Raw genomic sequence first — 13,644 nt, forward strand, 5'->3', positions numbered from 1 at the left:
CATTTAATTTTGTTAGGTTGCCTTTCTGAGATCTGTCAGGCAATTTTGACAGTTCACAGATAATAAATATTTACATACGACCCCGAACTGCGGGTGTTTATTTTCATTATCTAAAAAATATTTTATTCTCCTAACGAATGTTATCAGTGTGATGTAATTAAGTTCTCGCGTAATTAACGATTCAAGAAGTAAATTGTTTATCGTGTTTGTCACATTTTTCCGGCCTTAGCGGCATTGCGACGTCGGTAAGTGGTGCCAGAACTATTTTAGTTGCTAAAACTTTTACTTTTGTGTTCTAAATTAAAACAATTGAATTAAAAAACTATCTATTGCTTACCCTACTTATTTATTTAAAGTACTGGCCTCGTGGCATTGTGTAGAACCAAGAAAACCAATCTTGTTTTAACCTATTTTTATAATTTAAAGATTATGTTTTAATTATTTGTTTAAATACTTTCAGGGTTTGTAGAATATTCAAAAATGGTTAAAGCGGTGGCAGTGATAACTGTCAGTGATACTTGCTTTAAAGATCACTCAAAAGATACCTCGGGGCCCACCCTCGCAAATCTTGCAAGAAAATCATTTCCTGAAGCGAACATACACACACTCATCATCCCTGATGAGAAGGAGCTTATTGAACGGGAGCTAAAGTACTACTGTGATTCAAATGTTGAGCTAGTACTGACCACCGGAGGCACCGGCCTTGCCCACAGAGATGTCACCCCAGAAGCTACGAAGGCTGTCATTCAAAAAGATGTCCCAGCGATTACTGCAGCCATTACAATCGAAAGTCTTAAAAAAACACCAATGGCAATGCTATCTCGGTCCGTAGCAGGGATAAGAGACAAGACCCTCATAATAAATTTTCCGGGCAGTAAGAAAGCTGTAACAGAATGTTTCGAAGTGGTACATCCTGTATTATCTCATGCTATATCGCTGCTCCAAAATGATCTGAGTGAAGTGAGGACTATTCACGATTCCATGCAATTTGGCAACACCTGTCCCCATCACAGTAATGTGGATATTAGTAAAGTGGCATTAAGACCCCGGGAGTCACCGTTCCCCATGTTGGAAATGTCCGAAGCATGGGAACTAGTAAACAGCATAATGGAGCAGTGGCCTGAACACTTTGAAATGGTTTCTCTAGAGGAGGGACTGGGAAGAGTGGTAGCACAACCATTACGTGCTATGGAACCTATGCCGCCTTTTGAAGCTTCAGTAAAAGATGGTATGTAAATATGGCATTTTGTTTACAACAACAAACATTTCGTAACTTTTAAGTAATGTAGCTGTGGTAATACCTATTTATCAACAGCAAACAGTAATTTGTTCCGCTAGCTAAGCAATTTTAGTTTACACATGTGACAATAGCACACTCATTTGTATTGTATGACTGTGAATCTAGTAGGTAGTTAGTTAGGCTTATTTTCCTTTTATTTGTTTTTTATGAATACACTGTTAGCAAGATAAAAAAATTCTCATACTGATAGTAAAAATAATTGTGCATTTACTTCATTTGTAGCTGTACTATACTAAAAAATTAATATTCTCTTAATTAAGTATACAAATAGGTAATGCTTAAATACTGATAGGATGTTGTTAATCGTTTTCTTATATTCACCTACCAAACCTATCATCACAAACTACCTACGCTTATTACTGTAGGTAGATTATAGCTAGTTCATACAGGGCATTACCAAATGAATAGTTCATTTGGTAGGCTAATATTGAATTTTTTTATGAGGATTAGAGGAATAGTTATTCTCTCTTAAGACATACACTTTTTTTTCATGTCGCTAATGATACTGAACTGCCACTACTACCTACACAAATCTATTCTACAATATTATAAATGTGTAAGTAACTCGGTCTGTCTTACTTTCACGCGTATAACGCTGAACCGATTTTGATGAAATTTGGCATAGAAATAGTTTGACTCCCGGAAAAGGACATAGGATAGATTTTATCCCGGTTTTTGAATCAGGGACGCGCGCGAGAAAGTTTTTCTGTGACAAACAAAAACTACAACTACTACTAAAACGTTTGTTTTTATTTGTAAGAGAACAATAGTGTCTAGACAAACCTAAAGAGGATTTAGGACGCTATTTGGATAAAATATGTAATTTGCTCATTAATGAATAATAAATAAATAAATAAATAAAAATCTACGCGGGCGAAGCCGCGGGCGGAAAGCTAGTGTTAAATAGTTTTTTCACTGCAGGCTACGCATGTATCAGCTCAGACGGGGCGGGCGTGCGGCGCGTGCGCGCGGCGCTGACGGCGGGCGAGGCGCCGACGACGCCGCTGCTGGCCGGCGAGTGCGCGCGGATCAACACCGGCGCCGCGCTGCCCTCGGGCGCCGACTGCGTGGTTCAGGTCCGATCATCATCATCATCATCATCATTTCAGCCATAGGACGTCCACTGCTGAACATAGGCCTCCCCCAATGCTTTCCACGTTAATCGTTTGGTAGCGGCCTGCGTCCAGCGCTTCCCTGCTACCTTTATGATGTCGTCGGTCCACCTTGTAGGTGGACGTCTCACGCTGCGTTTTCCGGTACGCGGCCCCATTACAAAACCTTGCTGCCCCATCGGCCGTCAGTTCGGCGTACTATGTGCCCTGCCCATGCCCATCAGGTTCGATACTTGGATTTCTTTTTTTTTCATTCTTTCTCTGAATTAAAATAAATTACTAAAATGTCACCTAAAATTAAAACTTGCGGTGGATGCTTTAGGAAGATATAGAATAAGCGGAGGTCTTTGATGTGTACGTGTCAAAAACACTATGACTTGAATAATGCCGGTCTCATTGAACAGCGGTTCCGTAGCACATTGTTTCGCAAGCTTAGGGACAGGTGATGCGTCGCCTGGAGCACGTTAGCTCAAGCGACACACCAACAAGGGGCGCCTCTGCCGCGAGCTCCTTCAGCCTGGACGCTTCGATTCTGGAGCAGCTTAGACACTTGGCGCTGTCCAGTACTCCTGACGCTGGATCTGTCGGCCTTCCAGATCCCTATCATCGGGCTGCGGAAGCTTCGCAACGAGATGCGGCAGTTCCGCATTGAGATGCGGGAGAGTATGAGGACTATATGCGCTGAGCTCGATGCTATGCGGCGCGAGATGCGGAAGCCGACGGGACGAGTGGCGTGCTGCGAGGACAAGGTCTGATCCTTTGAGAAGCGTCTGCATAATGTCGACCAGGCATTGATACGGGTCGTGTCTGACCCTGAGCTCAACGAGTGGGACCTGGAGGCACTGCTTGCGGTCCTAGAGATCGGTCATCTCCCGGAGAATAAGCGGGATAGCGTCCCAGCAGGGCATGGCGCTAGACTAGCAGGACTTCGTATTAGCCAAGCGTGTGGACGTTCATCGCGTTGCGCACGCGTCTTCATAATGAGAGGCTGACTGGTCTTAACTGTCAGCTCTTCCACCGTATGCACGAAGGGTGCCGCAGGTTGCAGTAGCGGTACCTCTTGGACGAGGAGGGGTAGAATATTCGCTCCATACGATGGCATATTAGCTCTGATCGATGGGGGATCTTGAAAGAGTGTCTTCCGCCGAGTTGATTGTCGATCTGCAATGCATCATTACTCTTTATTTATTTTATACTTTACTAATTTTATCAATGCTGCAATATCACGCTATTTCACCTGCAGCTAGTCATAAAATCTAACGACTGTTTCTCAATGGCAGGGTGACATTTCAGGTCCGGCTCGAAGGATCACACAAATCGTGTAATCTGCCGTTACCGATTGTTTTTTCTACTTTTCTCCAGGTGGAAGATACAAAGCTAGTATCAGCTACTGAAGATGGCAGTACCGAGTTGGAGGTGGAAATAATGGTAGCGCCGTCAGCACAGCAAGACGTCCGCCCCATCGGTTCCGATGTGCCCATGGGAACTGTTTTGGTTTCTAAAGGTGATTATTTTTATTAGTTTTCTTTGTAATAGTGTTGAGGAAAGTTGAATAACCATGTTTTTTTGTAGGTGACGTATTGGATGCAGCTCAAATCGGTGTACTGGCTGGAGCAGGCTACCAGAATGTCACTGTACGAGGATATCCAAAGGTATCGTAATAAAAATCGCATCTATTACATCATACCAAGAACCATATTTATTGCTAACAAGAACAACATACAAAACTTCTGTAATATCTTTTTACCTCTAGGTATTTTTCCATAGCTCGTTAAAATAAAAAGAAAAAGTAGATAAGGGTTTATCAGCTAGTAGGCCAAGGTGGCAAAACCTCGACGAAGGTTATTGATTGTTTAGGTACTGACATGTTTTTATGACCTTGGTTGATATTAGTTGATACAAATTGTTATAGGTGGCGCTAATGTCGACGGGTAACGAACTGCAGGAGCCGTCGGAGACGAAATTGAGACCGGCGCATATCAGGGACTCCAACAGAACCATGCTCAAAACTTTGCTGAGGTACACTACGAGCTGACACATTTTTTACGGGAACTGTTACCATTAGAGTACATAGTAACATAATAGAAATACATAATCCATTTACTCACTTTAAGGCCATTATTATTCTATCACACTGCTCCGCGCTTGGCCGTGACATGGGCGGCCGCAAAGTATTTTTTTAAATTTTGTACATAGGCCTTTCCAGTTCGCTTATACATGTCCCAAATATAACTTACCCTACTACTACTACGGGGCAACATATACGCTCGTATTCACAAACGATGCTTGCTTAAGTGACGCAGCAAATGAAATGCACAGCGTTGAATAGAGCTCTGTGATTAGTTCGTGTGTCACCCTGTGCGTCCACGCGCACCGTGAGACCTCATAGTAATGTTTGTGAATACGGGCGATATGGGCTGGTGCTAAGAAGAACGGAAGAAACTCAGTCATCATCAAATAAGGGTGTAGCTTAAAGTTGTCGATGTTTACAGAGAGCACGGCTACGAGAGCATAGACTGCGGCATCGTCCGCGACTCGCCGGAACAGTTAGCGGGCGCGTTAGCCGCAGCCCTGCGCGCCGCCGACGTGCTCGTGTGCTCCGGCGGCGTGTCCATGGGCGAGCGGGACCTGCTCAAGCCCGTGCTGCTTAAGGTACTGGACCAGCGTTGCCAGTTTTTTTTTTCGCCAAGTCGGGACTTTGGTACTTTTTGAAAATAGCGGGATTCTTCCGTCAAAAGCGGGACATAGTAAAAAAACGTATATACTCGTAATCAAAGGTTTTCAAATATTTCTCTTTTTATTTGACTTAAAATTACGTTTACGTGACAATAGATAGCAAAAGTAGCCATAGAAAATGTATTTTAACAAAAAAATAATATTTAAAATCAGATTTACTGTATCGTTAAATTCGTCTTTAGAATAAAAAAAGAAAAAATTAAAAAAGTTTTATTCTTTAGAATAATATGGCGTTTCAAACAATAGTCTGGTGAAGTGAGTGTCTCTCTCCGAAAAGCGGGACCGAGCCTGTCCCGCGCGGGACATTTAAATTTGATCAAAAAATCGGGACGTCCCGCCAAAATCGGAACGTCTGGCAACGCTGTACTGGACATAAGGCCGGGTTTACTTTGGACTGCGGCATCGTCCGCGACTCGCCGGAACAGTTAGCGGGAGCGTTAGCCGCAGCCCTGCGCGCCGCCGACGTGCTCGTGTGCTCCGGCGGCGTGTCCATGGGCGAGCGCGACCTGCTCAAGCCCGTGCTGCTTAAGGTACTGGACATAAGGCCGGGTTTACTTTGGACTGCGGCATCGTCCGCGACTCGCCCGAGCAGCTGGGACCTGCTCAAGCCCGTGCTGCTTAAGGTACTGGACATAAGGTTGGTTTTACTTTGGACTGCGGCGTCGTCCGGACTCGCCGGAACAGCTAGCGGGCGCGTTAGCCGCAGCCCTGCGCGCCGCCGACGTGCTCGTGTGCTCCGGCGGCGTGTCCATGGGCGAGCGGGACCTGCTCAAGCCCGTGCTGCTTAAGGTACAGGACATAAGGCCGGGTTTACTTTGCTAACTTAATATAGTAATAATAATTGACAGCACTAGTCAATGAGGGCTATCTAGCGCTCACCAGTTGGTACTACAGTAGAGTAAGGTCACTGACTTACTTGTGGCGAAGACAGTGACACTAATGAGGGCCATCGTTTTAGCGCTCACCAGTTGGCGCCATTGTAGAGTAAGGTCCTGTCACTTGCTAGTAGCGAAGACAGTGGCGCCGGCTGGTGAGCGCTAAAGTGGTAGGAGGACTATCGCATTTGCACTCATCAAGATGGCGCCACTGTAGAGTAAGGTCCTGTCAATCGCCAGGGGTGCCAACTGTTAAGTATAAAAACGATAGCCCTCATTGGCGAGTGCTGAAGTGGTGGGAGAACTATCGAATTTGCACTCCAGGATGGCGCCACTGTAGAGCAGGCTCATATTCGCCAGTGGTGCCATCTGTTAAGCATAAAACCGAGAGCATAGACTGCGGCATCGTGTCCATGGGCGAGCGGGACCTGCTCAAGCCCGTGCTGCTTAAGGTACTGGACATAAGGCCGGGTTTACTGTGATAACTTAATATAGTAATAATTATAATAATTGACAGCACTAGTCAAAGAGGGCTATCTAGCGCTCACCAGTTGGTACTACAGTAGAGTAAGGTCACTGACTTACTTGTGGCGAAGACAGTGACGCTAATGAGGGCTATCGTTTTAGCGCTCACCAGTTGGCGCCACTGTAGAGTAAGGTCCTGTCACTTGCTAGTAGCGAAGACGGTGGCGCCAGCTGGTGAGCGCGAAAGTGGTAGGAGGACTATCGCATTTGCACTCATCAAGATGGCGCCACTGTAAAGTAAGGTCCTGTCAATCGCCAGGGGTGCCAACTGTTAGGTAAAAAAACCGAGAGCATAGACTGCGGCATCGTGTCCATGGGCGAGCGGGTCCTGCTCAAGCCCGTGCTGCTTAAGGTATTGGACATAAGGCCGGGTTTACTTTGCTGACTTATAGTAATAGTGGTGAAGACAGTGGCGCCAATGGTAAGCGCTGAAGTGGTAAGAGAATTTTATTATCGCATTTGCACTCACCAAGCAGGATGGCGTCATTGTAGAGTAGGTTCATATTCGACAGTGGTGTTAACTGTTGAGTATAAAAACGATAAAACGTTGAAATGGAACGCGAAAGTTTATAATCTTATAAAACGATAGCCCTCGAGTTAGACATTATGAGCTTTCAAAAAGCGCCCCTACAATTTTTGCATGTCAATGAGCAACGCAAAAAGTTAGTTTACAGTTCTGTTACTTTGATTCATATTGTTTTCAGGACTTCAATGCGACCATTCATTTCGGTAGAGTGCGGATGAAGCCTGGCAAGCCCACAACGTTTGCTACGTGTGAATTCGAAGGAAAAACCAAATACATATTCGCATTGCCAGGTGAGTTACACATCAAAATATTCCTTGTTAAATCACCAATCAAAAATAGTATAAAGTAGTTTAGTAAAGAAGACAAAGGCCCAGTTTTTTGATTCACAGTTAATAAAATAACTAATTGTTAAATTTTACTACTAATGGTTAAAAGTTAACAAAATGTAAACTAATAGTTAAAAAATGTACTAAAACTCCAGTTATAGTTCCAAAATACTGAACTGTCCTATCCATGACATTGACAGTGGGGCGCCACCGTCAATACCGGATCGCTGGTTCCGATTTTTGCCATGTTGGAAACCATATAGTTGAACGATGGTAGTGCCCCTCTGTCATTGAGTTTGGTGGGACAGTTCAGCGTGGGTCATCTATAACCATTGCTCGAAAAACATATTTTTTTGTTATTTAACCACTTGTCATTTGACATCTGTCAAATTTGACTATTGACTCTGGGCCTAAGTTGTGCATAATTTCTGTCCCTATACAGGCATGAAAACATGACTGGGGATTAAAATGAAAATGTTTTTCTCCCAGGTAACCCCGTATCAGCCTACGTATGCTGCCTGCTATTCGTGATTCGCGCGTTACGCGTGTGCTGCGGCCGGCCCGCGCCCTCGCCGCGTATGCGCGTGCGCCTCGCACACGCGGTCACGCTCGACCCGCGTCCTGAATACGCGCGCGCTACGCTTAAGTTCCCGGAGAGCGACGACTTGCCTATGGCCTCGCTGCTGGGCAGCCAGGTAAGATAAATGATATTGAACACGTGGAGATAACTAAGTTTCTTTAATTAACTAGACTACGACTATGGCATGGCATCCAACACAATATTAGATTGACATTCTTAATCATAGAGTTCGAGGTCTCTATGAACCTGTGAAAAGGTATCGAAACGGTTTCTTTAGAACCATTAGGTAGATACGAACGTCCTAATATGTCTTGGTCATGTTTCGCGCATTTCCTACACAGTGTCTCTACACTGCAGCAAGCTTATACCCGTGCGCTCATTAATCTCAAGTGTTCAGTCACCAAGTCCTCACTGCTATATTCCGCCCACAGTGCAGCAGCCGGCTTCTAAGCGCGTGCGGCGCGAGCGTACTAGTCCAGTTGCCGGGCGCTTCCGACGCGACCCGCGCGCTGCCCGCCGGCGCCACCCTCTCGGCTCTTATCACCGGCCGCCTGGATGTACTGTCTTCTTAGCTCTAACGGTCTACGAAATAACGCTCTGGACCTCCGCTAAAACTAGCCCGGGCGAAAAATAGGTATATTCCTCTTTGATCACCCACATTGGCGTATCTAGGCTTCTTTTTTAGGGGTCGCCATCATCCTTCACCAAGCCATTCCGAGGGGGAGATAAACGCGCGAGTTTTAGCGGAGGCCCTCAAAGATCTAATAGTTTCCACTCAATGGCGGCTTTGAAATTAGTTAGCATCTATTACTTTAACTTTTCGTGAAGCGTTAGAAATAAGTGATACCAAAGTTTTATGTAATGAATGATATTCGAGAAGCAAAAATAGTTTCCTGATACTTCCTAATGAAAATTCTCTGAACTCCATATGACTTCCAATTCAACTAAATAAATATGATGATTGATGATAATGGCTAGTCACAAAGTGAATTTCTCCAGCTCCTATACTACACAACCTTTCTCTAAACTGGGACTGGTTGTGGAATGTTATAGCAAAAAATTAAATATTAGAATTATGATATTATTATTGTTACTTGTTTGTTTCTGTTGTACAAACAATGTGATATGCGTTATGAATGTTATGATGAATCTTATAAATTTTATTAAAGTTGAATCTTATTTGAAATCTCACAAAATTTTGAAGAATAAGTTATTCTCTGATCTGTATTAATTATAAGGTTGAAAACCACGTGAACAAAGTGATTCTAATTACTCTTCCTAATTACATAAAATATATTTTTCGGTGCTGGTTCCTGTTACCCATATCTCAATAAAGTGATTTGTTTGTTAAATAAATATGTATTTTTAATAGTTGACCTAGTAAGCATTTCTCATCACATTCACATACTTTATCAACCTGCCATTGTATAAAGTTTCATTCTGTTCTCTTCTGTTATCGGTTAGGTCAGAAGAAATATAGTAAATAAAACATGAATTATAAACATAGTTAATTTATTTATCGAAACAAAACCACACGCAACGAGCACGCCTCACGCACACATCAGATCAGGAAGTCCGTGCGCCTCGCCCCTTTCTCAAGCTCTAGTCTAGCCTTAATTGTATAACTTGTGTGGTTATTTACATAGAATCTATATCATTATTGTGTGCGTGGCTTTGGAACAAATAAATATGGCGACAAAATAAACAGAATACTTCATAATCAAATGTTCAATGGTATATTTATACAGATGTTTTATGAATATTATTGAAAACCGTACATTCATGGAGACATGAACAGTGATGCAATATGGGAGCGAGGTGTACCTACACATTTTCTCTTATAGCAGGTTGTATTTCTTGATAGCTATGAGCAAAATATATACTTCATTACAAAAATACAAATAAATAATTGTGTAGAAAATATAAGTCAATAAACCGAAAGATTCATCAAGAAATACAAACGGCTCATTTTACTATACTGAACAGTTGTATAACAACAAAGTTAATATAGTACATTGCAGAACAACCGGGCAGGACACGTTTAGACCACTCGCTGCACTTCAAAGAATCTCTTGAGGTAATAGACCTGTCCGAGGGTCATGATTAGGAGAACTGAGGCCTCAAATATCGACCACATGACGACACGAGAGTTGGTGCTCTCATTAATTGCTCGGTGAATGCGATCTCTGACCTGGTGGAAAGAATCTATATATATAAAAATGAAACCCGTTTCGCGTTGTCACGGCATCACGTGTGAACGGCTGAACCGATTTCGATAATTCTTTTTTTTAAATGTTTGTGGAAGTCCAAGGATGGTTCTTACGGAAAAAAATATTAAGAAAATCTCTACGCTAAGGCGGTACGAAGTTCGCCGGGTCAGCTAGTACAAAGATAAAATTTAGATTTCAAGATAAGAAAAAGAATTATAAACATCAAGCAATGTAATTCTAATTATTAACTGTAAGTTGACAACATTTAGTCCTGATTTACTTATCCTTTCTCTTCATTGTAGTGGATTTTAATAATTTATCCTATTTACCTGCATGTATTCCTGTTCATTCTTGACTGTTTTGAGCGTGGCGGCCAGCTCTTTGATCATGTCCTCCAATTTGTTGTGGTCCACCTCATCATCCTTGCCGGCCTTGCTAGGGGCTTCACCAACATTCAAGTTGAACATCACCACCTGAAATAACAATGCAAGATTAATATCAAACTCGTTGGGCTCTTTCTTTGGATTAATATGGATTCTTTGGATTTTGACTTGTTTCATCCTGTAGCAACAACACTATCTTACATTATTATTATTCTGTCTAATGGCTTCAATGGTGCGAATTTAAAGCACACTGGTTTTGCCAAATTGGTTGGGTTATTCAATAATAAACAATAATTTGTCAACTCATAAGGTGACTAAGATTATTTCTAAAAGGTTAGCACAGGAATAACTGGAATATAAAAAAATACTTAGGAGTATACAAATTACAAACCTTAGGAGTCATAGTAGACATTTTATTACTAAAACAGTAAGTGTATTTTCCTGATGTGGGGGCAGAGAATGTGTATATTCCGGAAGACTCTCTTTCTCCTCGCGTGATTACTGCACCATCAGGGCCAGTGATAGTGACGTCTATGTCTAAGAAACCACCTTCTGCTATTTCGAATTTCAAACCTAAAAAGAAGATCAACAATAAAAACACCAAACACCAGTGAGGTTATGTTGAGATTATAACTTAAAAATTAATAGCTGCTCATAATATAGAGCCATGCCCTTATTATTTGCACAGTACTTACCCATTTTTGTATCAGCTTCAACATTTTCAAAAAAACATTCTTCGGCGTGAGCGTCTACAGTGATAGTGTAACTTTTTGCTGTGCTAAATAAAGCCACCAATAATGTTGCGGTAATCCATAAAGATTTCCAAGTACACTTCATTGTGTTGGTATTTTATTAGATAAATTTCTAAATGTATAATAACACTAATAAAATTGAAATAAATATTTTTTTCGAAGATATCGCTGCAATACCGCTGGGCCACGTATAGATGACCCACGCTGAACTGTCCCGCCAAACTCAATGACAGGGGGGCGCTACCATCGTTCAACTATATGGTTTCCAACATGGCAAAAATCTGAACCAGCGATCCGGTATTGACGGTGGCGCCCCACTGTCGATGTCATCGACAGGACAGTCCAGTATTTTGGAACTATATTGACACTCTTGACTTTGTTGACAGATGAGTTGTCACATTTAGACAGTAACATTTTTTTTGGTAAAGTTAATCAAATGCAACGTTAACTAAAAATAGTTTTTTTTTGTTAAATGTACGATAACTATAGTTTTTTTTGTTAATTATTAATTAAATGGGTAATTTTCTGTTGCTCCAAGAGTACCTTTTCATAGAACAAATGATTTAGTTTAAATAGATCAAAACTTCAAGTCTATCTTCCATTAGGGCAAAATGAGAATAGATTCAGCGCTATGACCTAATGGATATACGTCATAGCAAAATTCTTCGTGATAAAGTTCTACTACTCACCGCTAGATGGCAGTAGCATAATAAATGTAGTACCTGTGGTAGATAGTACCTCTGCGGGATTCAAACTCACGACCTCTAGCCGTTTTTAAACCACTGCGCCAAATCTGCCTGTGCCTGGACTTATTCAGTAATTCATTGCATTTAACTATCGCAGTAATTCGTTGCATTTACTAATATATTAGTTATGTTTAGTAATTATTTTCAAAATAAAATTGGAAAAACGGTTAAAGAACCGATTTCCTTAGGTACTTACTTCCGAAAATTTTCATGAACGCAATTGTTCTAATTTTATTAACTCTATTATTATACCAACTGTCAAGAATTATATTCGAGGACAGCTTGTCGGCCGATGCGGAAGTTATATTCGGCACTGAAGCTACTTTTCGGAGTTTGGACAGTAAGTAACCGGTTACTTACTCATGACGTGAACAACACTACAAACAAAAATAAAGCGTCCATAATATTTGCAAAAAATATGTAGATTACTCTAATTTTATATTTGGAACACGTCGTAAAGCTAATTTTAATTTTATTGACGTGAACTTATGAACTTTACACTTTTAATTAAAATTAAAATAAGATTGATTCATTCAATACGTAAAATCCTACGTCATGGAAAGGGTCAAAATCGTCAACCAAACAAATGATAACGTAAATATTAGGATAACGAAATAGACGTAATATTTTTTCTGAGTGAGTAGGTAGGTACCTAGGTAAGTAAGTATTGTAGGTGTACCTATTTTATTAAACATATATACGAATATTGCCGATTTCCGAAATAGGTAGTATTTTAATACAAAGAACAATAATGTGGTATTGCAACAGTTTGGCATTGATTCCAATCCATGAAAACAAACAATGAACAAAAAGATGGGGCGGCTTTTCCCTAGATCTTCATATTCTGTACTATACTATCGTACTAAGTATCATTAAAGGGGAACCTTTTAGATAGAGCAAAGGTTCCTAGTTTGAGGAACCTAGTGCATCTCACTAAAATCGATGGGTGATGTGTATGGGATGTAATTAACATTTTTAAAAAACGTATCCTATATTAATCGAAAACGTATATTATTTAATAACTAGAACTACTTACCTACCTCCAATTCACTTTACCGGCGTCTATTTTATTTATATTTAATTAGCTTAAAGGAATTGTATATGTAGGTATAGCAAAAAGCTTGTATTTTTCCGATACAAAGCATGTTTATAATAAAGTCGATTACTTATGATTGATCTTACGTCTTCATAAAATATAATTATATATTACAATACAATTTATGCACCTACTCTTATAAACTTTTACTTCCACTTTCTAATTACTGTGGTGTACCTGGCCAGTAGAATTAAACACAAAAATGAATTAAATCGGAAATAATTCCTACAAAAGATTTTATTGCTTTAATGGCTTCATTGGTTGTCCATTAAGACTCTCCTAGGTTTTCGACTTTGACAGAGTTGTGCTTAAGTGGTGGGGGCCCCCGAAAGGGGCACTTTTTAGGTTTTCCGGTTATACCGCCTAAAGGACTTACCCTATCGAAAAGTGGTCTTCCTGACGGTCGAAGGGCATTTAATCCTGCATTAAATAATACCAAATTCATATGTTTTGGACAAACCGTTCTCGTGCAAATTT

At 41.1% G+C, this 13,644-nt stretch overlaps 2 protein-coding genes across 4 annotated transcripts; one reads left to right on the top strand and one right to left on the bottom strand.

Annotated features, from left to right (window-relative positions):
- The first annotated feature begins 57 nt into the window (after positions 1-57).
- cin (Molybdenum cofactor synthesis protein cinnamon) lies at positions 58-8,834 on the top strand. Of its 3 annotated transcripts, XM_028320218.1 has the most exons (10): positions 60-245; positions 461-1,228; positions 2,222-2,376; positions 3,775-3,916; positions 3,985-4,064; positions 4,325-4,431; positions 4,905-5,064; positions 7,253-7,364; positions 7,890-8,095; positions 8,412-8,834. In XM_028320218.1, exons 2-10 carry the CDS (start codon positions 481-483, stop codon positions 8,550-8,552), a joined length of 1,851 nt encoding a protein of 616 aa, XP_028176019.1. In that variant the 5' UTR covers positions 60-245; positions 461-480; the 3' UTR covers positions 8,553-8,834. The 3 variants fall into 3 exon arrangements, with proteins under 3 accessions (XP_028176021.1, XP_028176020.1, XP_028176019.1); XM_028320220.1 differs by lacking the exons at positions 7,890-8,095; positions 8,412-8,834 and adding an exon at positions 5,574-5,937 and having other exon boundaries at positions 58-245; positions 4,905-4,959; positions 7,253-7,326; XM_028320219.1 differs by lacking the exons at positions 7,890-8,095; positions 8,412-8,834 and adding an exon at positions 5,679-5,937 and having other exon boundaries at positions 59-245; positions 7,253-7,326.
- Positions 8,835-9,611: 777 nt separating this feature from the next.
- CHOp24 (transmembrane p24 trafficking protein CHOp24) lies at positions 9,612-11,519 on the bottom strand. Its single transcript, XM_028320233.1, has 4 exons — positions 11,269-11,519; positions 10,965-11,146; positions 10,520-10,663; positions 9,612-10,171 (listed from the first exon to the last, which is right to left on the bottom strand). The coding sequence occupies exons 1-4, from the start codon at positions 11,408-11,410 to the stop codon at positions 10,022-10,024; spliced, it is 618 nt and encodes a 205-aa protein (XP_028176034.1). The 5' UTR covers positions 11,411-11,519; the 3' UTR covers positions 9,612-10,021.
- Positions 11,520-13,644: the final 2,125 nt, after the last annotated feature.

This window comes from Ostrinia furnacalis, unplaced genomic scaffold, assembly GCF_004193835.3.
Source record: "Ostrinia furnacalis isolate ACB-3 unplaced genomic scaffold, ASM419383v2 OfSCF7365, whole genome shotgun sequence".
Classification (NCBI taxonomy): Eukaryota; Metazoa; Arthropoda; class Insecta; order Lepidoptera; family Crambidae; genus Ostrinia; species Ostrinia furnacalis.